Genomic DNA, 25,032 nt, shown 5'->3' with positions numbered 1-25,032 from the left:
TGCAAGTCCAGCAACTCTGCGGCCTTCTTTATTACTAGATGATAAGGAGCCAGTTCCTGCGGTGGAGAGGATCTAGTAGAAGAATGCTTCCACTCCGGAGTTGTATCGAGACCACTAGCCTCTTGAATCCCTTCAAAGTCGTCAGAAGATGTATCCACCTCACCTTCTTCCACTTCCTCCGTATAACGCTCCTCTTCCAAGACTCTCTGGGCCTCTCTCCTTGAGCGGATCCGAGGAACCGACGCCGGCGGCGTCGTACGCGGAGTCGGTGGACCCGAACGTGGAGCCGGAGGTGTCGGAGTCAGCGGCGCCGGAGTCGACAGCGCCGGACGCGGAGCCGAGGGAGTCGGCAACGGCGTCGAGGAAGGCTCCGAAGAAGGTCAAACCAATCGAAGCCGAAATGGATCCCCAGACGGCGCCGGAAAGTGCCACGAAGGCGCCATCGGCAGAAAGGGCATAAACGGGGCCTGAGAATAATGCTGCGGCACTCCCAAGGTCTACGCCATAGGACCCACGGGACCAGAAGGTGCGCCGGATGGGAAGGCAGCCCGTTGAAAAATCCCATACATAGCATTTAGAAAATGCGTCGAATCCGCACCCGGAGTCGGGAACTGCGGATAAGGGATTGAGTACCTGGAACCGGAGCCGAAAGGTCCTCGACAGGAGCCACAGGATCAGCCGGCTCTGGAGAAGGCTCCCTTTCCTGTTCTTGCTCGACCTCAGAGGCAGAAGACTCCACTGGCGCCGGTGACTGCGCCGGGGACTGCGCCAGAGTCCGCTTCGGCGAAGGTGATCTCTCTGGAGACTTCCTAGGAGATGGAGAAGGAGACACATCCTTACTTCGACGTCGAGGCAAAGTCGATCTCGACGCCTTGCTCTTCGAAGACTGGCGCCGAGAGGAATGCTTCCTTTTCTTATGGTGTTTCTTCGACTTCGAAGAATGCGAAGTCGACGACTCCGGCCTCGATCTCTCCTTCTTCCAACCTCTCTTCTCCTTCTTAGCCTTGGCCATGAAGAGCTTCGCCTCTCTCTCCTTCTGCAGCTGGAACAGTCCTCCATGTCGTGGTCAGAAGAAAGGCACCACAAACAATCTTCATGGGGGTCTGTCATTGACATGTGGCCCCCACATTCTCTACAAGGTTTGAAACCTGACTTCCTAGTCGAAGACAAGGCAAATTTACCAACAGTAACTCACTACACGACTACAAAGGAGAGTGCTGTAAAACCGTTGCGCGTCAACGGCGCGGAAAAAAGGGAACTGACGTCATCACGCCGACGTGGCTCTCTTATGGCTCCGGTGACGTCATACGGAGTCGCGAGCGGAGCCGATGCATTATGACGTCGTCCACGTCGGCGTAGAGAGCTGGGGAAAAAAGTTCAGTGGAATGCTGGCGCAGAGGATATTCACAAGGTGAGGAATCCACTGGCAGATGTATCCATCAGAAAAACACACAGTTCATGACCTGGGTGAGTCCTAGACAAGAATAATGATTTTCAGAGAATATCACAAATTACTTTCAGCAGTTCTCTCGCCATAGTCTCTTTGTTGGCATTGTGTGGACTCATGGTGGATCTTTCACTAATGAAGGTACGGACAGACCATCAAACAGTTAATAAATGGGCACTACAAAAAGAATCACTGTACTGAACCTGGTGTATACAGCACTTGGCTTCGTGGATTCATCATGTTGTAATAGATGAGGGGAAACAGTCCATGTGCCACTGCTGAGAAATAGAAAGCAATAAACTCACTTGGAACAGATGCACTTCAGAACGGGCTCAAATGTCCTGAACTCAATATATTTGCAACATTTCCACCTGGGTGTAAGAAATCCTAAAAGGCTGAGTACATGTTTGAGTGAAGACAATCCACGTAATAGTTTAATAACAAAACTATATTACATATACAAAGTAACAGAACCATACAAAAGGCAACATTCCTGTTCTGCAGATACAAAAAGAGAGCAGTAAAATCCAGACAGAACTTGAACTGGTGCAGAATTAACAGTAGAAACAATAAAACAAATGGTGCCATGATGGATCATTGTTGTGGTTTCTTTCTTCAGGATAGGTCCAGCAGAGAACTAATAGGAAGAACTCCAGAACATGAACTCATGAGGAGAAACCTAGCAAGAAGGAACAAAAACCTGGCATTTGCATCAAACACTCTTGGTCTAGCAAACAGAAAACTATTCCGGAAGTTGACCAGATACGAAGGGTGTGGTCAGATCTAGCTTGTGTAGTCTCTTATAGAACTTCTTCCGCCTTCTGCGTTCTGGACCATTCAGCCTCTTCTTGTTCTTCGACCGTGGGCGCTTCCTCGCTCTCTTGAAGGGCTGAGCTGGAGTATCCACTTGCACCTGTACATTGGAGTAGAAAACCAAATACTAAATTTCGAGTACTGCAAGCCAAAGCTTTGCAACACTATCCCTTAATTCACATCTGAAATGTAGAATACAATTAGATATAATTTGGTCACGCCCTACAGTGTATCTATGCATGTTTTAAAATAGTACATTATAAAGGGAATACACATTAAATGAAAACACTGGAAAAATGCTCTAAACAAAAAATTAACAAATGTTTAAAAAGGCTCCCACTGCAGTAGCCCATCCAGAAAAGAATCTAAGAAAAGCGCAATGAACTTCTCAAAGCATGAAATGTTATAACACTGCACAGAATTAGATATCAGCATTGACAATGTGCAGAAGAAAGAGCTAGTAAGAGACAGATGACATGAATCGGTGCATGTCCAACCAACTCTGACATAACTGCCCTTCCTGTGCAACGCACAATTCCTACAGGAAAAGATTTTTTGCGAGCTCGAAGATAAAGTTACTTACCTTCGAAACTATCATACTGGTGGATATTCCAGCCACAGCTTCAATCTACATCTTCACTAGGCATTCCAACTTGATTTACAAGTCCACTTATGGACATTTTTTCAGGTCCATGCTGCAAGACCTTTTGGTGTGATACTCTCCTCAGCAAAACCATCACCTTGAGTACCTATTAACGAAGTGTGGGATCAGCACTGGTGCCCAGAAATTCGAAAACAAATCTTTCTGGGGCCAGTAAGGGGAATCAGAATCACCTCAGCTAATCTCTGATTTCCCATAGAACCCAAAGGACAAGTTACTTAACTTCGTTAATGCCTTATCTGGTAGAGACATAATCTAGCCACAAATTCCTTACCTGAGAATATCCCAGGTGTCAGGCTAGAGCCAAAAAAAATAGCCCGAGCAATACCCTTGCGTACCAGTAGGTAGCGTTGGTCGGCTCCGTGACACGTCGTCGATGTTGTCCGCGCGAGAAGTGCGATCCGCATCAACTATATAGGTGCCACCTCGGCACGGTGACATCAGTTATTTGTCATGACTTTCCATGCCAGGAGCTCGGACGCATGATGTGCACTAACAGTGGTGTGTTTAGACTAACTAGGGCCCTGAAAGGGATCAGCCATGATCCTAAAAACCTGTCCACAGTGCGAGGAGGATGGGTGTGTCGAGAAAGAATGATACCGCTAGATTAGGTCTCTACCAGATAAGGTGTTACTGAAGGTAAGTAACTTGTCCATCTGACAGACATATCTCGCTGCAATTTTTTCACCTTAAAATAGATACCCAAGCAAGATCCTCCCCAGAGATAGAACTGCAGCCTAGAAAGTCCTGCAGGACAGAGTGGCAAAAAAGGCCGTCCCTGAGGACCTGACTGTCCAGGAAGTAGTGTTCAGTGAACTTGTGCAGGGATACCCACGTTGCTGCCTAACAAATGTCAAGGACTGGAACACCAAGTTGCAATGCTGTGGTCACAGCCTAAGCTCTGGTGGAATGAGCTTTTAAGCCTTCAGGAGGTTGCTTCTTGGCCAAAGCGTCGCACATTTTGATGCAGAGGAGGACCCATCGCAAGATAGTCCTCTTCCACACCGTACCCCATGAAGAGTTGGTCGTCCACCCAGAACTCTTTAGTGCAGTCAAGGTAGAAAGACAATGCTCTTTTTGGGTCCAGACGGTAGAGTCCTTCCTCCTGTTTAGAGGGGTGCGTTGAAGCATAAAAAGTGGGCAGAGTGACTGGTTGCCCCACGTGGAATGGTTGGTACTACTTTCAGTAAGAAAAATGCCCTGGTGCGAAACACCTACTTATCAGGGAAGATGGTCAGGTAAAGAGGCTTGGATGACAGAGCCTGCAATTCACTCACCCTCCAAGCAGAAGTCATTGCCACTAAAAAGGCTCTTTTGATGGAAAGCAGCCAGAGGGCGCAGTTGTGCAGTTTCGAATGGAGCGCACATCAGGAAGGTGAGAATTAAATGAAGGTCCCACTGAGGCATTGTAGGAAACTCACCTCTCTATATAGTGCACCACAATGGGGTACACTGTGCAAAGAGGTCAGAGAGACTCTTATTGGTTTACAGAGGCAAAATTAGATAATACTAACGCTCTATTTTGTGGTAGTGTGGGTGAGCAGTCAGGCTTATCAGAGGGTAGTGCTAAGCATTTGTTGTACTTACAGAGGCAATATATGGAACACACTCAAGTATGAAATTGATACCGATTTATAAAAAATAGCAAGTTTTCTTATATATATTTTGAACTAAGAACTTCAGTTACAGGTAAGCATGTAATATGTTTCAGTAATAAGCAAGGTAAGTACAGGTAATATACAGATGTGTGCAATTACGCACTATGTTATCCTATTGAGAAAAACACAGGATGCAATAAATCACAGTACAGTAGGACTTAGGGGTTCACCTTCTAGAATTTGAATGTTAGGGAGCCAGGGTCTACCAGCAGTTTCTTGGAAGCATCTCAGATTTGGGCAGGAGTAGGGTGATGGGAGAATAAGTAGCTGGCGCGCTACGAAGGAAGAGGGGACACCTAAAAACAGGTTGGAGAGGGTGAATTGTAGGCAAGTCCAGGGACACTCAGACTGTAGAGGTCGCAAAGGCCTGGGAACCATGGGAGCACAAAGGTTTAGGAGATTCCCCGGCCGGTGGGGCTGGGTGCGGAACAAACAGATCATCCAAGCTCTTTTGCCAAGGGCACCTTGCGGTCAGGGGCAAACACCTCAGGAGGGGCTAGTGAGGGATGGCTGGGACACTCAGTGAGTGGATATCGGGGCTGCTGACGTCCCTTAATGGGTGCTTGGTCCTCAAGCAGTTGGAGTTCCGCTTGAACTCTTGCAGTCAGTCTTGGGTTGAGGGCGTCCGGTACCCCTTGGTTGGTGCTGCTCGGCTCCGGAAATCCCTGGTACCTCTAAACTTGGTGAGGAGGCAGAGTTGATCCTTCAGAGCTGCGGTACCTTCCTCTGGAGAGTGGCAGGGTTGGCGGGGCCTAGGAGCTGCAAGTCGAGAATTAGGACTCTGCGATTTCAGTGCCGGAGATGCAGGGGAGTAGCTCTTCTACTCCAAGGGAATCCTTAGGCAGTTTAGCAAAGCTCTGGAGGGCCCCTGGGGTTTGTAGAGGTCTCTCAATGGTAGGACGAGACAGGGTACCGTGACTGTGCCGTGACTGTCAAGTCTTTGGACTGCAGGCAGGGTTTTGAGCCAAAATCCAGTCCAGGCTTTCTGTTCTCGAGGTCAGCTGCTCTTCTTTGTCCTTGGTCTTCTTGTGTCCGATGAATCAGAAAATCAAGGCTTAGGGGTGCCACCTAAATGAAAAAGTTACTTACCTTCGGTAACGATATATCTGTAAGAAACATTAGTTAGTTAGATTCCTTACCTTAGAATATCCTCAGGCGTCAGGTTGGATCCGGAAAGATTTTTCGTCAGCAATACCTTTGCGCGTCGCTAGGCGTCGTCTGCGGCTAGGCGTCCGTCGTCGGCATCGGGATCGCCGGGATGACGTCGGAGTACTTAAACGCCGCCCTGGCGCGCTACCGTCAGTTCTTGTACATAGCTTTCCGCGCCAGGAACGCAGAGCCATGCAAGAAACCGACACTGGTGCCATGAATCTAGGGCCCTGAAAGGGATGACCTTAACCCTAGAAATCAGTTCGCAGAACGGGGAGGATGGGTGAGGCGGTAAGGAATCTAACACTAACTAATGTTTCTTACAGATATATCGTTACCGAAGGTAAGTAACTTGTTCATCTGAAAGAAACACGTTAGTGTTAGATTCCTTACCTTAGAATAGATACCCCAGCAATACCAAACCCGGTGGTGGGTCTGCGAACTAAGATCACACCAGAAAATCCCGGAGAACAGAACGGCCGAAGAAGTCGTCTCTCCGGACTTGGCTGTCAAGGCAATAATGTTTGGTAAAGGTATGTAGCGAGGCCCACGTAGCTGCCTGACAGATATCCTGCAAAGGGACTCCCCGTTCCAGAGCGGTAGTGGCTGCCGTCGCCCGAGTAGAATGGGCACGCAGCCCCACAGGAGGCTCCTTTTTAGCCAAGGAGTAACAGGCTTTACTACACAGAATGACCCATCGAGAGATGGTACGTTTGTGCACAGTCCGACCTTTCTTGGCGCCCACGTAGCCAACAAAGAGTTGATCATCCACCCAGAACTGTTGTGTGCGCTTCAGATAGAACGAGAGCATATGTTTTGGGTTCAGACGGTGGAGCCTCTCTTCCTCTTTCGAAGGATGCAGAGGCAGAAAGAAGGTAGGCAAAGTGATGGTCTGCCCGATGTGGAAGAGCGTGACACCCTTGGGCAGAAAAGGAGGACGGGTCCTTAACACCACCTTGTCCGGATGAACAGAAAGGAAAGGAGGTTTAGAATAAAGAGCCTGGAGCTCACTCACTCTTCTGGCAGAGGTGATAGCAACCAGGAAAGCAGTCTTTAAGGTGAGAAGACGTAAAGGACAGTTGTGAAGCGGGTCAAAGGGAGCGCACATCAAATAAGTCAACACAAGACTCAAGTCCCTCTGAGGCATTATAAAGGGAAGGGAACATGAGTGTGTAATGCCTTTCAAGAAACAACTAACAACAGGGGACTTGAAAAGAGAAGGCTGATCTGGAAGCCTTAAAAAGGCGGAAATGGCCGAGAGATAGCCATTGATAGTGCCCAGAGCAGAGCCCTGCTGGGCCAGAGAAAGGAGGAACACAAGAACTTCTGAAAGAGGGGCAGAAAGGGGATCCACTGCCTTCGCTGTGTACCATGCCACAAATTTATTCTACCTGCAGGCATATACCGTTTTAGTGGAGGGACGCCTGGCTGCCAAGATAACATCACAGACTTCGGCAGGAAGGTCAAAAGCTGTCAACTGTCGCCGCTAAATCTCCACGCATGGAGGTGGAGGCTGGACAGGTTTGGGTGAAGGACCGTCCCCTGCTGCTGCGACAGAAGAGCCTCCCGAAGAGGCAGTCGGATCGGAGGACAGATTGCAAGACTGAATAGCTCGGGATACCATACTCTTCTTGCCCAATCCAGAGCCACAAGAATGACTTGAGCAAGGTCGCGCCTGATCTTCTTCAGCACTCTGGGCAGAAGTGGTATAGGCGGAAAGGCATACAACAGACCACAACTCCGGCGGCGGAAAGCGTCTCCGAGCGAGTGCCGCCTTGGAAATTCCAACGCGCAGAATTGATGACATTGCGCGTTCTCTTCGGTGGCGAATAGATCTAACCAAGGCTCTCCCCACTGCAGAAAGAGACCTTGCACCACGTCCGAGGTCAGACGCCATTCGTGATCCAACATGCATCTGTGGCTGAATTCGTCCGCCCTGGCGTTCAGGGAGCCTGCCAGGTGTTGAACCACCAGAGACATGCCCCGATGTTCCAGCCATGTCCAGAGGCGCAGAGCCTCCTGACATAGGGTCCACGACCCCGCCCTGTTTGTTGCAATACCACATGGCGGTGGTGTTGTCCGTGAACACCTGCACTAGACTTCCCCATACAGAGGGAAGGAATGCCTTCAGTGCAAGACGAATCGCCCGCAGCTCCAGAAGGTTGTTATGGAGCCAGGACTCTGCCGGAGACAGAGGCCCCTGATCTCCGCCTCTCCCATGTGGCCACCCCATCCCAGGAGGGACGCATCCGTTACCACTGTGAACTCCGGTTGGGGAAGGGAGAGGGATCTGACATTGACCCAATCACGATTCGTGAGCCACCACTGCAATTGATGTGCAGTTCCCACCGAAATCTGGACGTGATCGGACAGGTTGCCCTGATGCTGTGCCCACTGAAACTTCAGGTCCCGCTGCAGAGCCCGCATATGCCATCTGGCATGTGCACTAGCAGGATGCAGGAGGCCATCAGGCCCAGGAGCTGGAGGGTCAACCTGACTGAAACCCGGGATAGAGGCTGAAAGATCCGAATCATAGCCTGAATATCCCGGATCCTCTGTTCGGGAGGATAGACCCGAAACTGCGCCGAATCCAGAACCGCTCCAATGAATTGGAGCTTCTGAGAGGGATTCAGGTGCGACTTCAGCACACTGATGGAAAACCCCAGCAAATGCAGGAGGTCAGCCGTAGTCTGGAGGTGGGAGACGACCGTTTGTGGCGAGCCCGCCTTCAACAACCAGTCATCTAGATAGGGGAAGACTGAGACCCCCGATCTGCGCAGAGAAGCTGCGACCACCGCCATCACTTTCGTGAACACCCAAGGGGCGCTGGTAAGGCCAAAGGGGAGCACGGTAAACTAAAAGTGCTCGTGGCCTACCATGAACCGCAGGTAACACCGGTGGGCCTGCAGGATGGGAATATGAAAATAGGCGTCCTGCAAGTCTAACGCTACCATCCAGTCTACTGGATCGAGAGCAGACAAGACCTGAGCCAAAGTCAACATCTTGAACTACTCCTTCCGGAGGAAGCGGTTGACGTTCCGGAGGTCCAATATGGGACGCAGACCCCCTTTGTCCTTCTTGGGGACCAGAAAGTAGTGGGAATAACAACCACTCCCTACTTCTGGCCCAGGAACGCACTCAATGGCCCCCTTGGTCAAGAGGGCCATGACTTCCTGCTGGAAAAGTGCCAAGTGTTCTCCCGACATGCGGTGGGACTGAGGTGGCATAGCTGGAGGGGTGGACTGAAAGGGAAGGGAATAACCCTTGCAGGTGATCTGCAACACCCACTTTAGCCGATGTGATAGCGTGCCAGTGGGGGAGGTGATGGCGGATCCTGCCACTCACTGGCATGGGGTGCCCCAAAAAGCTCGGATCAGGAAGGTTTGGAGGTAGAAGCAGCGGGGGCAGAGGTGGACTGACCCCCACGCTGATTCCCAGACCCGCCCCTGCGGAAACCGCGGCCGCGCTGAGGCTGGTTCTGCACAGGCTTGCTGAAGGAACGTGCCTGGGTGCCCCTTCCATGGCTACGAAAGGAACGAAAACCAGGAGTGGCTGGGCTTTTCGTGGAAAGACCTAAGGACTTGTCCGTGGCCCGCGAGTCCTTAAAACGCTCTAGCGCACTGACGGATTTATCGGCAAACAGGCGAGCGCCAGCAAAGGGCATGTCCATGAGCGAGCTTAGGACATCTGACGAGAACCCGGTAGATCTCAACCAGGCGTGGTGACGAAGCGCCACGGAGCCGCCACCGACGGCCCGACACGGGACCGCGGGGCCCAAGGGTGCGCCGGCGGGAGTCCAAGGCCTAAACAGGAGGTCCATGGTAGCAAGAAATACTTGTACCTGTGTGGGAGTCGCCAATGGACCCGGATAAGGTGGGTAGGCCGCGGGACTCCCGGGCTCCAAAGGAGCCGCAGGGGCAGAACCCCTGTCCCCCTCGTCCGCATCCGGGGACCGACAAGGGGATGTTGTCGTCTCTTACCCGAATCCGAGGGTGAAGACTTGGAGCCCGAGGAGCGATGATGGTGGCCCCACGAGCGTTCTCTGGAGCGGCCCGTGGACCGTGAACGGCGCTGGGATGAGTGCCGGACCTCAAGCAGCTTCCGGCGCCGCTCCCTCAAGGCCTTCGGGGCCATGGCCAGACAGTCCATACAGGACCGGGAGTCGTGGTCGCTCTCCAGGCAGTAGAGACAGACGTCGTGGGGGTCTGCCACCGGCATATTGCGACGGCAGGCCCCACAAGACTTAAAACTAGGCATCCCTACGTGCACCAGAGTGGACTCAAAACTGACAGGAGCCAAAAGTCTCAAAAAGATAGTCAAAAAGTGACTAAGGTACGTGCTCTAACCGGATCTGCGCTTACTGGCGCGGAAAAAGAAAGAACTGACGTCAGCGCGCATGGGTGGCACCTAAGTAGTCTCCGTGACATCATCTCGGCGCATACGACGCCAGCGACGGACGCGGAGCCGTACAACGCCACCTACTGACACGCAGAGGTACTGCTAGTGAAAACTTTCCCGATCCAGTCTGACGCCTGGGGATATTCTAAGGTAAGGAATCTAACACCAAGATGTTTCTTTCGGATATCCCAAAATATAGTGAAGCCATCATGTAGCTGGGGAACTCATAATGACGAGTTTCCAGCCTGTGTACTCTCTATGGCTTCCCTGGTCACTTACAATGTCCAAGAATCAAGATAGATATTGCAGGGGCATATCCTCACAGGGGATATAGTGCATCCTGCCTTGGAGCTAAGGAATGCTAGAGGGATGACTTACCTATATCCCATGCAGTGATTGTGGGCATGGCACACAGGGATGTGTGCCATGTTGACTCTTCAGGTTTGTCTGCACCAAGACACGCAGTCTGCAATGGCAGCATGCATTGCCTTGGTGAGCTGACCCTAGGGAGGCACAATTCGTGCTGCAGCCCTTGGGGTCCCTCTACAGTGCTAATGCGCTAGGTATCAGGGGTACCATGTACTAGGAACTTACAAGGGCCACTGAGCTTGTGTCAATTGGGAAACAAAAGGTACAGTTTTTAGGCAAAGAACACTGGTACGAAGAACCTGGCTTGCAAGGACCCAGTACACTTCAGTCAAAGTTGAATCAAAAACCAGGCAAAAAGTATCTGTGTGTGTGGGAGGGGTTGGGGGGTATGCAACAAAAACCCAATTTCCTGCAGGCATGATGAATGGGGCAGGTGGGGACATATGTAGAAGCTCCTTAAGAAATCAGTTCACAATAGGAGATTTATAAACAAAAAAAAAAAGAGGGTTGTTCTGGTAGACTCAAGAAGACAGACGAGGCCAAAAGATACCCTTTAAGAGTGCCCAGAGCACAGCCCTGCATGGCAAGGGTCAAAATAAAAGAAGGACTTGAGAGAGGGAAACAGAAAGAGGACAGATAGACCTTTCTGTACAATATTTTACAAATTTCTGCCAACGGCAGGCGTACACAGCCTTGGTAGAGGAACACCTGTCTGCCAAAATCACATCACAGACTTTGGGAGGAAGGTTGTATGCTGTCAACTGCCAGCGCTCAATCTCCACACCAGAAGGCGTAGAGTTGTCGGGTTCAGGTGAAGGACCCTCCCCTGCTGTTGCGACCGAAGATACTCCCGATGAGGCAGCCTGATAGAAGAATCGAAGCTCAGTTGTAGAAGCTCAGGATACCAGACTCCCCGTGCCCAATCCGGAGCCACAAAATGATTTGGGCCCAGTCGCTCCTGATCTTTTTGAGCATTCTAGACATGAGTTTTTTAGGCGGGAAGAAGTACAGGAGGCCTGAGCTCCTCTCAAGACAAAAAGCGTCGCTGAATGAGTGCCGCTTTGTAAACTCCGGTGTGCGAAATCGCTGACATTGGGTGCTCTCGTTGGAGGCAAACAGGTCTAACCAAGGCTCTCTTCACTTCTGAAAAGGACCTTGCGCCACCTCTGGATGGAGACACCATTCGTGATCTGCTAGGCATCGATGGCTGAGTTTGTCCGCCCCGGCATTCAGAGAACCTTCCAGGTGATGAACCACTAGGAATATGCCCTGTTGTTCCAGCCATGTTTGTTGCAGTACCAGATGGCGGTGGTGTAGTCCGTGAACACCTGAACCATCTTTCCCATGATGGAAGGGAGAAAAGCTATCAATGCCAAGCTAATCGTTCGGAGCTCCAGAAAGCTGATGTGGAATCCAGATTCCACCGGAGACCAGAGTCCCCTGATCTCCACCTCTCCCAGTTGGCCACCCCATCACAGGAGTGACACAAACGTCACTACTGTGTGATCGAAGAGATTCCCTGATGCTGTACCTACTGGAAATTCAAGTCCCACTCCAGAGCCTGCATATACCATCTGGCAGATGTCACTAGCACGGTGCAGGAGGCCATAAGGCCCACCAGCCTCAGTCATTCTCACCAAAATCCCTGAGAGAGGCTAAAACATCGGTATAATAGCCTGAATATCATCGACTCGCCGCTCGGAAGGATAGGCCCGAAACTGCACTGTCTCCAGAACAGCTCTGATGAAAGGAAGCATCTGAGAGGGAGTCCGGTGTGACTTCGGCACATTGATAGTGAACCCCAGGGAAAGCAGGAGGGTTGCCGTAGTCTGGAGGTGGGAGATGACAGCCTGGGATGAGCTCACCTTCAACAGACAGTCGTCAAGACTGGCACCCCTGATCCGCGCTGATGAACTGCAACCACCACCATAACCTTGGTGAACACCGGAGGGGCGCTTGTAAGGCCAAAGGGGAGCACTGTGAACTGAAAGGGCTTGTGGCTTACAGTAAACTGCAGGTAATGCCGATGAGCTGGTAGGACGGAAATGTGAAAACAGGCATCCTGCAAGTCCAACACTACCATCCAGTCTCCGGAGTCTAGGGCAGAAAAGAACTGAACCAGAGTGAGCATCTTGAACTTTTACTTTTGAGGAAGTAGTTGAGGGCTAGCAGATCTAGGGTAGGACGAAGGCTCTTCTCCTTTTTCGGACCAGAAAGTAGCAGGAGTAGCAACCACAGCCCGCTTCTGGTACCAGAACCCTCTCTATAGCTCCTTTGACTAAGATAGCCCTGACTTCCTCCTGAAGCAAGGTCAGGTGGTCCTCCATCAGCCGGTCGTAAGTCGGAGGTAGGGAGTAGTCCTGCGGGACTATCTGAAAAACCTATTTATCCGATGTGATGTTTTGCTAGTTGTGGGGGTGACGGCTGATCCTGCCACCAACAATACTGAAGGGAGGGACTAGGAAGGTTTAGAGAGGGAGGAGTAGACTGACTGGACCTCTGTCTGCCTGATCCACGGGGTTGAAAGGAGACACACCCACGGCCGCGAAGTGGTTGCTGAACTTGCACGGTCTTGTGGCTGGGATAGGGCTGACACGGCTGAAAGCCACTTCTGTGGTTGTGAAAGGGCCGAAAAGCAGACAGGGACGAGTGGTCACCGAGAGGCCCAAGGACTTGGCAGTAGCCCACGAATCCATAAAGCGCCCCGGGGACATGTCTGCCCGGTCTCCGAAGGAATGGTTGTCATCAAAGGTTCATGTCCATAAGGAAAGCCTGGGCATCCCCAGAAAGTCCAGAAGTCCTCAGCCCACACCAAATGGTGAACTTTGCCGCATCACGCCCATCCGATACCGCTTGGGAGAGAAAGGCCCTGGTCTCCTCTGGAACCTGTTGTAGCACCTGTGCAACTGTTTCCCAAAAAGAGTGGAAGAGGCATGCAGTGTTCACTGGGGTGGCGTAGTGGGCAAAAGAACGATGGATTTAACCCAGATCTTTTGAGTGGGGGAGAATGTTTGCATTGTCAGCATTCCGTCTATCATTTGTTTGCTGTAAGTGGGATGGGTATGCCCAGGCGTAGGTCCCTTGCTCACTGTGCCACTGGATTCAACCTAGCCTGGCTGAAGAAGGGTGACATACCCTGAAACCGGTCCCAGGATGCTTGTTTGCGGTCCAGAGAGAACCTGGCCTGGCAGTTCGGTCTGGACTGTTCCCATGGGGCACAGGGTCAAGCCTGATTTGCATATGGCTGGGTTCAAACTGGGGTGGCATAGTGGGCAAAAGAACAATGGATTTAACCCAGATCTTTTGACTGGGGGAGAATGTTTGCATTGTCAGCACTCAGTCCATCATTTGTTTACTGTAACACGCAAAAAAAGCTGGCAGAAGAGAAAATATTCTTGCCCCAACTATCCAGCCTCTTAGATTGCCTGTCCGGGGGTGCGGAAGGTAGCATGCTTTGTGAGACAGAGGCTTGGACGACCAAGCTCTCGGCGGTAGAGTGATTGGTAAGAAATTACGGGTCGCCTGGTGCAGGGCTTTGGCGACGGGTGATTAGCCAATTCACAGGAGCCCCTGTGCTGGACTTGGACCAGGTGCTCAGAAGGACATCAGTTAAGGCCTTGTTGAAAGGCAGGAGGGTTTTCGAGGAGGAGACACCCAGCTGCAGGACCTATGTCAAAATGTTCGTCTTGATATCCACTGAAGAGAGCTGAAAGTCCAGGACCTCGGCTGCCCTTTTCACAGCATATGAAGCTCCCTCCTTTGCATTGATGGTAGGAGGAGAAAGCAGGTTAGAATCCAGGGAAGTATCCAGTCCACTGTCCTCATACCAGTTTATGTTGTGCTCAGGCTGGTTGTGTAAGGGGTCCGGCGACCCCTCCCAATCCTCCTCCATTTATAGCCCCTCAAAATAAGGCTGAGGAACCGACCTAGGACCCATGGGGTCCGTCAGCATCAGAATTGGTGTCAAAAGGCGCCAATTCTGCTCTGGGTCATTGGGGATAAGAATGGGGCAGACGGGGGCACTGGTGGCGTCGGGAGTCACGGCACAGGGGCCAGCGCTGGGGAAGCCGCAGGGTTACAACTGGCACCAGTCCGGATGCACCACCGGATTCTTTTAGGGTAGGGAGGGTCAGGTCGCCCAAACATGTGGCACATGGCATCAAAGAAATGTTTAAACTCGGTGGGGGTCGCTTTGGCTCCTCGAAATGACAGGAGGTGTGGAGTTGACCTAGGCACAAGTTCTGCAGAACGAGGCCTAGAGCGCAAGGCTCTTCCGTCGCGTTGGCCGACGTATGGGAAGAGGACGCACACTTTAACTTCTTGTGTTTCTTATGCCTCTTACCTGACCGACTCGACGACTTCGAGTGGAGGGACGAGGACTTAGGACCCCCGGAGCTGCACTCAGACCGTCCTCTCGAACGGAAACAAGACCTCAGTGGTTAGTGACATGGACTTGAATACCCACCAGGCCACAAGCAGTTTTAGGACCGCTACCTCAAAGTCTTCGGAGCCATGGCCGAGCAGTCGGAGCACAATGTCAAGCCGTGGTCGCGTTCCAGGCACCAGAGATAAAATAAGTGTGAATCAGTCACCGACATGGCGCGGTGGCAGGCGCCACACTGTTTGAATCCAGAATTCTTCTTCGAGGGAAAAATCTACACACTAAAAATTGTCGACAAGTTGCCGAAAAAAGCATGCAAAAAACGTAACAGAGGGAAGCTGGCGTGGAAAGAAAGGAACTGAGTGCGCGTAGAGGTGGCGCCCATATAAGTGATGGGGCGTCACTTCCGGTGCAGACGCTGCCGCCTATGTCCCGTGGAGCTGACCGATGCCCCCTAGCGGCGTGCAAGGGTATTACTCGACCAAAAGTCTCCGGATCAAGCCTGACGTCTGGGATATTCTAAGGTAAAGGAATCTGCGGCTAGATGTCTCTATCAGATGTGGATGTGCAAGCAGAGGAAACATTTACTGTAGGCCGAACTGCTACTGCAGCAAAAATGCATCCCTCTATGCCTGATGATGGGAAAACTACAGAGTGCAAAACATGGGGCATTCGCATTTCTCAGAGTTGCGAACAAATCCACCTTTGCATAACCCTAACTTATGAAAACCCTCTCCAGTATTGCTAGATGCATCTCCATTTGTGTTTCATCAAGCGGAGCCTATTCAGCACATCCGCTCTCACATTCAATCTACCGGCAAGATACTGTAGGAAGCTGGCTCTGAATATACTATATCAAAGTGAGGTATAGTGTGCACAGAGTCCAGTGGAACCAAAAAGGTAGGCAGAGGTAAAGGTAGATAGCACCTTACTCTCCATTTGTGGTGGTGTGGTTGAGCAGTAAGGCTGTATCAGAGGGTAGTGTTAGGCATTTGTTGTACACGCACAATCAGCAAAGGATATCACACACTCAAAGACTGAACTTCCAAAAAATTGGTTTTATATAAAAATATTGTTTTAGTTATTTTATTTTCTAGAAGCAAGCAAGCCTGGCACAGGTAAGCAATACATACTTTACAGTAGTAATGCAGTTTGTAAACAATTTGAATTACAATTGTATATGCACTTTGTTTTGATTACAGTAGAGGTACTAGTAATGCAATGCTTTTGCTATACTGTGCATATAGTTTGTATTGGCTTTTTAGTAGAATATCAAGTAGATTACTGTTGGACTTGGCCCTTCTGGCAGGTTCACCCCTGAACTTTTTTGCTTTTTACTGATGACTTGGTGTGGTGATTTTTTGGTTTCTGCGCACTTTCCCTGTGTCCCAGGGTAAAGTGCGTGCGTGCTCTGAGTGCATGTGGTGAGATAGGCCTGCCCTCCCATAGGAATGCATGGGGAATGTATGTGTCCCTAGTAGTTCCTGATGCGTGGGGTGTGCAGGTCCGAGTTTGGTATGTGCGGACTCGTGGGAGTGAATGCTGCGCGATGATGTGTGCGGCGTGCATGTACCTAGTGTGGAAGTGCCACTTCTAGAAGTGGGCACTTCTGTGTGCAGTGTGTCTGTCGCGTGATTGGCTGGTCATGTCATGTGACGGGCTAGGGATTCCCCAGAGTCAGGATGAGTCACCCAGTGGTGAATGGGGAGATCAGCAGCTAGATGGGTGGGAGGAGTACACCTGGGTCCTGAATAGGACAGGGTTTTCCACACACAATGCTGGCCCCGCCCCCTGTGGTGCGACTGACGACCCTAGCCCTGCCAATGAATAGAGTGAGGGGCTGAGCACATCAAGGGTGCTCCCCAACCAGCTGCGACTGGTTTTCCCCCTCACCCTGAACCCAGAACAAAGGGGTTTGCTGTATAAAAATGGGGCTGTGTCCCCACAGAAACTGTTCTCTGCCAGGATCTTACCTGAGGGGGGCTGCTGCTGCTGCTGGACCAGAGGACCGCCACTTGGACTACCTCCCTGCCTGGAGGCCCTGTGAGCTGGCTCTGGGCCTAGCCTTGCCCCCCACCCCTGCCCTGCTGCATGCAGGGAAGGACTTTGCTGGACCTTTGTGGCTACTGGCACCCCTAAGCGCCTGGGAGCGCTTTTATCTTGCAAATAGCGCTAGGAGCGCTTTTTATGGTACCCCCAGCGCTTCCAGAGCGCTTTTCCTTTGGCCGTAGCGCTTTATTTGGGGAAGCCGGTGCCCACCCGGCGTTTGACCCGTCTTTGCGGATTTTAAAGCCTCCTGGCAGGTGCCCACCCTGCCAGGGACATTGCCACTCGTTGGCGGGTGCCCACCCCGCTTATTTGATCATTTACGTTGCGGGTGCCCACCCCGTTTATTTCCCCTACGTCGCGGGTGCCCACCCCGCGACGTGAAACTGTTGCCGCGATCTAAAAATCACCACTGCAGCCCGGGCCGGGACAGACAGGAAGTCAGGCGTCCCCTGGGGGCGTGCCGCGGGACGGAAGCCTCGTTCTGGAATCAGGAAGCGGACGGGAGCCTACCCCGCGCTCCTGTGAAGTGCTGAAGTGCCCGGGTGAAGCCAGGACGTCGTGGGAGGAAGCGGGCGGGAGCCTACCCCGCGCTTCCCCCAGGAGAGAAGGACGAGACTGCCCCGCCGCGAGAGGAGTGCTGCCGGTCCCGTGGAGCCGACGGCGGGAAGCGGAGGCAACGCAGGAGTCCCCCGAGAGCAGCCCAGTAAGTACAAGAGGGCTGGGGGACTCCGCGCATGTGGTGGGAGTGCGGGGGCAGTAATCTCTCGAGTCCCTGAGAGGGACTCCCCCGTTGGAGGCAGTGTAGTTTCGTCTAAGAGCTCAGGGTAGCTCCAACGAACGGGGGCATTTCTCTTTCGAGCCCATGAGGCTCCAACGATCTCGGGGGCATTTTAGTGTTAAGAGCCCCGTGGCTCCAACGTCGGGGGCCATATTTAAATAGAGCCCTGAGAGGCTCTAGGGGGCATTTTGTGTGATTAGAGAGCCCACGTGCCAGGGGCGCATTTCTTTGTTCAAGAGCCTAGTAGGCTCCCACGCCGTTAGGGGGCATTCTCCTCGTAGAGCCTCGGTGGCTCCAGTACTATATATTGGTTGGAGAAGGCACAGTGGGGCCCAGCTCCTTTTCCCAGCTGCCCAGCACTTAGTGGGCAGCTGCAACGTTTAGGCTGTACATTGTGCGCCTGGCTTGCGCAGCCTGCGCAGTCGCGCCCTGGCATTCTTGGATATTGGTCATTTCTACACCCCTGAGAGGCCAGTTGGCCTGGGGACAGTTCTGCTGTGTTGCGCCCTCCCCTAGGGCACCTGGTGATTTTCATATATGTACTTTTGCGCCTGCGCAATGTCTTCATGATATTTTCCTTCCTAAACTGTGTTGATGCATTGGAGATTGTTTTACTAGTGGTAATTATGCTAGTGTGTTCATGTTTCCCTGCGCGAGATTTTCCTAAGGTGGTTAGGGTTGCGTAGGAGGTACTTACCTGTTACCAGTGGGTACTGGTTGTGCGCTATATCTTCTAATTGTGTGCGACAGTAATTTTAGATCCTATGTCCTGAAAGTATTATTTCTACCAAGTGCTAATTCCTGACAGTGGTCCATGTGGCCCTGTCCCCTGTATATATAATCCCTTGTAAATTCTGCCCGTGCCTGTTGGCACATTGTAAAGTGTGTGTTTTTATCTAATGTGTTGTGTATAATACAAAGGCTATTTTTATAGAATACCTTGTGTGGAGTTTCCTTTGTGGTGGGCCTTGGGTGTTGTTGCTGGGTGCGCGCGCAAACGCTTTACACATTGCCTCCGGGATAAGCCTGTCTGCTCGTGCCAAGCTACCAAGGGGGTGAGCAGGGGTTATCTTTGGCGTGTAACTTCCTTGCCCTGACTAGAGTGGTGGTTTCTGCCTGACTTTGGCGCAAGCCTTAGCCAACCAGAAATCCCATTTCTAACATTGGTGATCAGCGGTGGGATTTGGACTTGCGTTTGCGCTGTACCGCAGCGGCAACTGGCCACACTACAAAACTCTGCATTTAGATAAATCACATGGTATAGGGATTATTGTTCTAAGTTTGTTTTTAATTGTCATTTCCTTGGAAATGTGTTTTTGTGCACTGTGAGTTAGGTGTCCCTAGCTCGAGAGGGTAGATCATCCCCCTTAGTGCATTGTGTTTTCTGGATTCACCAGAGGGTGGGATCCAGTGGTGGCAGCGTAATAGTGTCCTGTACATTTGTCCCCCGCCCTGCGCCCAGAGTTGGTACCTGTGTCACGTGGTGGTCAGGTTGAGGAATCAGGGGTGGTAGAAACTGCCTTACCAGTCCGAGGGGAGGGTTGTGTGTGGATGAGTGGTGAGTGGCACTAGGCAAGTGAGTGTGAGTTCTCTGGGTTAGAGAGCTTGCTGAATCTTTTTGTGAATTGTGTACTCCTGTTAAACTCAGACCCCTAGGTTCCCTGTGTGATCTTTTCTCTAGAACGTCTGCCAGAATGGAGCCTGCTTTTGATCTCAGTGATCTAGTTTATTACAGTATGCAGGAGTTGGAAAGGTTCTGTAGAGAAAGAAACATAGGGGTGAGAGAGTCAGACACTGTGTACGAATTGAGGAACTACATGATTGGATGGCAAGCAGATGAATGGAAACGTGAGGGCAGTGAGGAAGAAAGGGCCCGGGCCTCACACCTGGAGGGTGGTGGGTCTGTGGGGAGCCCTGAAGACTCAGAAGAAGATGACAGTACCTGGACGCCAGTAGAGAGTGAGGACCCCGTAGGTAGGGAGTCCCTTGCTGGGTCCAGCGTAGAAGATAGCGCCTCATCCCTTTCCCTGTCCCCTGAGCGCAGTGGTAGTTTTCTGGATTCCCCAGTGAGGGTGGAGTCCAGGGGGGGCAGCAATATAAAGTGCAGTATAGAGAGTCCCAGTCCCAGTTCCCCGAGTGTGGTACCTTGTTCCCGAGAGGAGGAATGTAGGTTGAAGTTCAGGGGCAGTAAGAAGCTGTCTCACCAGTCTTGGGAGGAGGCTGTGGAGGAATGTCATGATGCCCTGGTGGACTGGTTGGTGTTTAACCCGGAGCAGGATTTGGATGGAGTACTAAATATGATTATCAAGGAGCAGATGCTCAGTAGTTGTTCTCCAGGGTTGCGCCAACACCTGTTGAGGTATAACTCTTTTTGTCCATTTGAACTTGCAGAGGAAGCAGACCGCTGGGAAAGGGCCAGAGGTTCTCTAGTGTCATTAGTGAGTGATTCCAACAATAGTGGGTCAGAGATCCTCCAGCCCAGCGTGGTGGAGGAGGCTCAGTGTAGCCCAGCTAAGTCCCAGGATAGCGAGGAGGGTGTAGGGGCTCACTGCCTGGCTCAGTGGAGCAGGAGTGAGGGGGTGACCGAGGGTCCCCAGACGCCCGAAACCCTGCCTCAGGACTTGGATGGTTTCATGAGGGAACACCAAGTTGGGGACCTAGGCTGTCCTGTTAGTCCACTTGAGGAAGATCTCTTAGTGAGTGGAGGACCTGGAGCGCCTGTAAACAGGGCTCCTGTGGTTCTGGAGTCTGGCAGTACCGCTCCGGTAGGGAGGGTACAGGAGTCCAGCGTGAGTGATTGGGGGATGAGTTCCCCAGTGGAAGAGCCGGTGGGCCAGGGACTTCCCAGTTGGGCTAGGATCCCGTGTAGTGACCAGGGTGACACCACTTCTGTTCTGGGGGATCTCCGCGCACTGTCAGGTGGACAGGGGACGGGAGATCAGCGCCAGTCAGACAGTCGCTCGACATATGTGTCATTTGATAGCCTCAGGGGGAGGGAGTGTAAGTCCCCCAAAGTCCTGGAGTGCCAGTCGATTATTCCACGAAAGGTTCTAGGCCGGAGGTTGGAAGGCCAGGTTCGGGATCAGCCTGACCTGAAGGGTGGGACGTCTGTAATCAGCGTCCCGACCGGTTCTTCTTCCAGAGGTACCGCCCCAGTTGGTAGGGAGCAGGGCTCTGGAAAGGGGTGCAGAGGGTGGGAGAGCCCACCTCTGCCCCCGGTACAACCTGAGGGGTTAAACCCTGGGTTGGAATGGCGTTCTAGGTGTACCCCTCGCCAGAGGAGGAGGAACCCTAGGAGAAGAGGTAGGGGGAGGAGAGCCTTCCCTGAGACTCCTGGTCCGCCTGAGGGTGTAGACCCTAGGCTGGAGAACCAGTGGCAGTCTAGTCCTGTCTTTCAGAGAGGAAGAGTGGAGAATGGCCGCTATGTGCCAGGGGTTACTACCCCCCACTCTGTGATTAGGCAAAGACCGGTGGCACCTGGGTGGCCTAGGGCCTGGTCTTGGCCGCGGACAGCTTGGGAGTACCAGTGGGGTAGCCCAGTTGGTCCAGACAGTAGTGTTAGAAAGAATTCCATGGGTTCACCGTGGCGTAGAACCGGAGGGTGTCCCTGCAGTTGCGGGCCCGCGTCCGTGTTCTATCGCCCCAAGCAGGGAAGTCCATCACGGTGGTGATTGGGCTGCCCTGCGTTTTGGCTGGAAGGGGGTTGTGTTGGACTTGGCCCTTCTGGCAGGTTCACCCCTGAACTTTTTTGCTTTTTACTGATGACTTGGTGTGGTGATTTTTTGGTTTCTGCGCACTTTCCCTGTGTCCCAGGGTAAAGTGCGTGCGTGCTCTGAGTGCATGTGGTGAGATAGGCCTGCCCTCCCATAGGAATGCATGGGGAATGTATGTGTCCCTAGTAGTTCCTGATGCGTGGGGTGTGCAGGTCCGAGTTTGGTATGTGCGGACTCGTGGGAGTGAATGCTGCGCGATGATGTGTGCGGCGTGCATGTACCTAGTGTGGAAGTGCCACTTCTAGAAGTGGGCACTTCTGTGTGCAGTGTGTCTGTCGCGTGATTGGCTGGTCATGTCATGTGACGGGCTAGGGATTCCCCAGAGTCAGGATGAGTCACCCAGTGGTGAATGGGGAGATCAGCAGCTAGATGGGTGGGAGGAGTACACCTGGGTCCTGAATAGGACAGGGTTTTCCACACACAATGCTGGCCCCGCCCCCTGTGGTGCAACTGACGACCCTAGCCCTGCCAATGAATAGAGTGAGGGGCTGAGCACATCAAGGGTGCTCCCCAACCAGCTGCGACTGGTTTTCCCCCTCACCCTGAACCCAGAACAAAGGGGTTTGCTGTATAAAAATGGGGCTGTGTCCCCACAGAAACTGTTCTCTGCCAGGATCTTACCTGAGGGGGGCTGCTGCTGCTGCTGGACCAGAGGACCGCCACTTGGACTACCTCCCTGCCTGGAGGCCCTGTGAGCTGGCTCTGGGCCTAGCCTTGCCCCCCACCCCTGCCCTGCTGCATGCAGGGAAGGACTTTGCTGGACCTTTGTGGCTACTGGCACCCCTAAGCGCCTGGGAGCGATTTTATCTTGCAAATAGCGCTAGGAGCGCTTTTTATGGTACCCCCAGCGCTTCCAGAGCGCTTTTCCTTTGGCCGTAGCGCTAGGAGCGCTTTATTTGGGGAAGCCGGTGCCCACCCGGCGTTTGACCCGTCTTTGCGGATTTTAAAGCCTCCTGGCAGGTGCCCACCCTGCCAGGGACATTGCCACTCGTTGGCGGGTGCCCACCCCGCTTATTTGATCATTTACGTTGCGGGTGCCCACCCCGTTTATTTCCCCTACGTCGCGGGTGCCCACCCCGCGACGTGAAACTGTTTCCGCGATCTAAAAATCACCGCTGCAGCCCGGGCCGGGACAGACAGGAAGTCAGGCGTCCCCTGGGGGCGTGCCGCGGGACGGAAGCCTCGTTCTGGAATCAGGAAGCGGACGGGAGCCTACCCCGCGCTCCTGTGAAGTGCTGAAGTGCCCGGGTGAAGCCAGGACGTCGTGGGAGGAAGCGGGCGGGAGCCTACCCCGCGCTTCCCCCAGGAGAGAAGGACGAGACTGCCCCGCCGCGAGAGGAGTGCTGCCGGTCCCGTGGAGCCGACGGCGGGAAGCGGAGGCAACGCAGGAGTCCCCCGAGAGCAGCCCAGTAAGTACAAGAGGGCTGGGGGACTCCGCGCATGTGGTGGGAGTGCGGGGGCAGTAATCTCTCGAGTCCCTGAGAGGGACTCCCCCGTTGGAGGCAGTGTAGTTTCGTCTAAGAGCTCAGGGTAGCTCCAACGAACGGGGGCATTTCTCTTTCGAGCCCATGAGGCTCCAACGATCTCGGGGGCATTTTAGTGTTAAGAGCCCCGTGGCTCCAACGTCGGGGGCCATATTTAAATAGAGCCCTGAGAGGCTCTAGGGGGCATTTTGTGTGATTAGAGAGCCCACGTGCCAGGGGCGCATTTCTTTGTTCAAGAGCCTAGTAGGCTCCCACGCCGTTAGGGGGCATTCTCCTCGTAGAGCCTCGGTGGCTCCAGTACTATATATTGGTTGGAGAAGGCACAGTGGGGCCCAGCTCCTTTTCCCAGCTGCCCAGCACTTAGTGGGCAGCTGCAACGTTTAGGCTGTACATTGTGCGCCTGGCTTGCGCAGCCTGCGCAGTCGCGCCCTGGCATTCTTGGATATTGGTCATTTCTACACCCCTGAGAGGCCAATTGGCCTGGGGACAGTTCTGCTGTGTTGCGCCCTCCCCTAGGGCACCTGGTGATTTTCATATATGTACTTTTGCGCCTGCGCAATGTCTTCATGATATTTTCCTTCCTAAACTGTGTTGATGCATTGGAGATTGTTTTACTAGTTGTAATTATGCTAGTGTGTTCATGTTTCCCTGCGCGAGATTTTCCTAAGGTGGTTAGGGTTGCGTAGGAGGTACTTACCTGTTACCAGTGGGTACTGGTTGTGCGCTATATCTTCTAATTGTGTGCGACAGTAATTTTAGATCCTATGTCCTGAAAGTATTATTTCTACCAAGTGCTAATTCCTGACAGTGGTCCATGTGGCCCTGTCCCCTGTATATATAATCCCTTGTAAATTCTGCCCGTGCCTGTTGGCACATTGTAAAGTGTGTGTTTTTATCTAATGTGTTGTGTATAATACAAAGGCTATTTTTATAGAATACCTTGTGTGGAGTTTCCTTTGTGGTGGGCCTTGGGTGTTGTTGCTGGGTGCGCGCGCAAACGCTTTACACATTGCCTCCGGGATAAGCCTGTCTGCTCGTGCCAAGCTACCAAGGGGGTGAGCAGGGGTTATCTTTGGCGTGTAACTTCCTTGCCCTGACTAGAGTGGTGGTTTCTGCCTGACTTTGGCGCAAGCCTTAGCCAACCAGAAATCCCATTTCTAACAATTACTTTACAGATTACTTGTCTTACACAGTGCAGTATACCTGGATACTGCACTGGGACATTTCCTGTAAACAGGTAAGTAAAAGTGTTTTTGTTATTTAGTTACAGTTGTAAAGGGTTTCATAGATTTTCCAATTCCACACTTAACCCCTTCAGTGCCCATGACGAGCTGGACTCGTCATGGGCTGCGGTGGCGCTGTGCCCATGACGAGTCCAGCTCGTCATGAACTCCGCCCGCTAATAAAAAGCGCGGCACTGGGCGGGGAAAGGGGCGGGCATGCAAGGGGTTAAAAAGAATTCACAGAAAAACAGTCAATATTATCCTTTGGGGGAAAATAGGGTTAACGGTTCAAATGTAAGTATTCAGTTGGGGGAGTTGGTATTCTGGGGTAGACTCAGAGGTCCCCCAGGGTCAAGGATGCATTCTTGTTACACCCTCAGCGGCACTAGGGCGGCCAGGTGCAGAGTGCTGAGGCTCAATGTTATCCATGGGGAATGGGGGCCTCCGGTTGGTGGCTGCTGACGAGCAGGCCACTGGGTTGTGGGAGCAAAGCTTCTAGACTTAAGCTCAGGGCAAATGGGGGTTCAAGCCAGCACAAAAGTTGAACCCTCAGCGGCACTGGGTCGGCCGGGTACAGAGTGCTGTTTTGGCATCGGGCACCCGGTAACTTTCAATGGGGAGTCTCCGGTTTACAAACACACTACAGGTTCGGGGAGGAAAGTCTTCTGGGTGCGACCACCACTTGGAGAGGTAAGTTGGGATGCTGGGAGTTGGTTAGGCAGCATCGTTTGGGCCACCCAAGACCATGGGGCGTCGGTTACAGGGGTGCCTTTTAGGGTAGGGTAGGGTCTTACCAGCTCCTGGTCGCGGTTGGGGGGACCTTCCAGTTGGAGGCTGCAGGCGTTGGCT

At 52.5% G+C, this 25,032-nt stretch overlaps 1 protein-coding gene across 4 annotated transcripts in view; it reads right to left on the bottom strand.

Moving 5' to 3' along the window:
• Window positions 1–1,849: 1,849 nt before the first annotated feature.
• LOC146816482 (exportin-5-like) overlaps window positions 1,850–25,032 on the bottom strand; it is a 1,867,381-nt gene continuing 1,844,198 nt past the window's right edge. For all 4 annotated transcript variants that reach the window (XM_085610326.1, XM_085610327.1, XM_085610328.1 and 1 more), the window contains one exon: window positions 1,850–2,360. In XM_085610326.1, coding sequence (XP_085466452.1) covers window positions 2,190–2,360 — 171 coding nt within the window. In that variant the 3' untranslated portion in view covers window positions 1,850–2,189. The remainder of the gene's footprint in view (window positions 2,361–25,032) is intronic.

The sequence above is a fragment of the Triturus cristatus genome, chromosome 6 (genome assembly GCF_964204655.1).
Source record: "Triturus cristatus chromosome 6, aTriCri1.1, whole genome shotgun sequence".
NCBI classification, from domain to species: domain Eukaryota; kingdom Metazoa; phylum Chordata; class Amphibia; order Caudata; family Salamandridae; genus Triturus; species Triturus cristatus.
The sequence above is the reverse complement of the archived record's forward strand: the minus strand, read 5'-3'. Positions and strand labels throughout refer to the sequence as shown.